General features: G+C 33.5%; 1 protein-coding gene across 1 annotated transcript in view; it reads right to left on the bottom strand.

Annotated features, from left to right (window-relative positions):
• Positions 1-359, bottom strand: part of LOC132066017 (uncharacterized) — a 4,196-nt gene extending 3,837 nt beyond the window's left edge. The window contains exon 1 of the mRNA XM_059459422.1: positions 337-359. Within this exon, the coding sequence (XP_059315405.1) occupies positions 337-359 (23 nt within the window). The remainder of the gene's footprint in view (positions 1-336) is intronic.
• Between the last annotated feature and the right edge of the window lie 315 nt (positions 360-674).

The following is a 674-nucleotide window of genomic DNA, read 5'->3' on the forward strand; positions in this document are numbered from 1 at the left end:
AAAAATATTTTTGGTGAAAATTAAAGATGATGGACACTAGGGCAATTGAAAGCGCTACATAGTCACTTGGGCAACCTCCTTTGCTAGCACAAGTTGCCATATTTACTCTTCACTATTGTTTGGTTGATGCCTTTGCAATGCACATTTAAGAGAAGAAAGAGAGAGCCCGATATGTGTTTACGCTTTTACCATTGTGTTTTTAACTTTCGTTAACAAATGTGTTTTTCACTTTCGTCAACAAAGGTATTCTTGGAAACCACACATTCTAGTTTTTAAGACATTGAAGTGTTGATTGACTCGTTATGATAAGGGATTTAATTACAATTAAATTGTTACCTGAATATTTCTCCCTCGTCCATTTTTACTTAGTACTCTATATTAAGAATATATGTCTATATTTATTTGTCCAATTTCAAAAATCAAGATATAAGTTATCATTCATACCTGTTTTGCCCTTATTGTTAATTAGGTTGGAAACTCCCAATTAATTGTTAGTAGTTGCACAACTTCAAGTATATTTGATTGATTTCAATTATTAGATGAATTAGTAACTTTTTTTTGCAGCGGATTGCCCTTCATTTGGGGTGGTCTAATTTTTTCCCTTCAAATTGGTAATCTTTACCCCTCGCATAACACCTTGAGGTTGTGGGTTGAACCCCCAAATTCCGGGTAAA

This window comes from Lycium ferocissimum, chromosome 8 (assembly GCF_029784015.1).
Source record: "Lycium ferocissimum isolate CSIRO_LF1 chromosome 8, AGI_CSIRO_Lferr_CH_V1, whole genome shotgun sequence".
Taxonomy (NCBI): Eukaryota; Viridiplantae; Streptophyta; class Magnoliopsida; order Solanales; family Solanaceae; genus Lycium; species Lycium ferocissimum.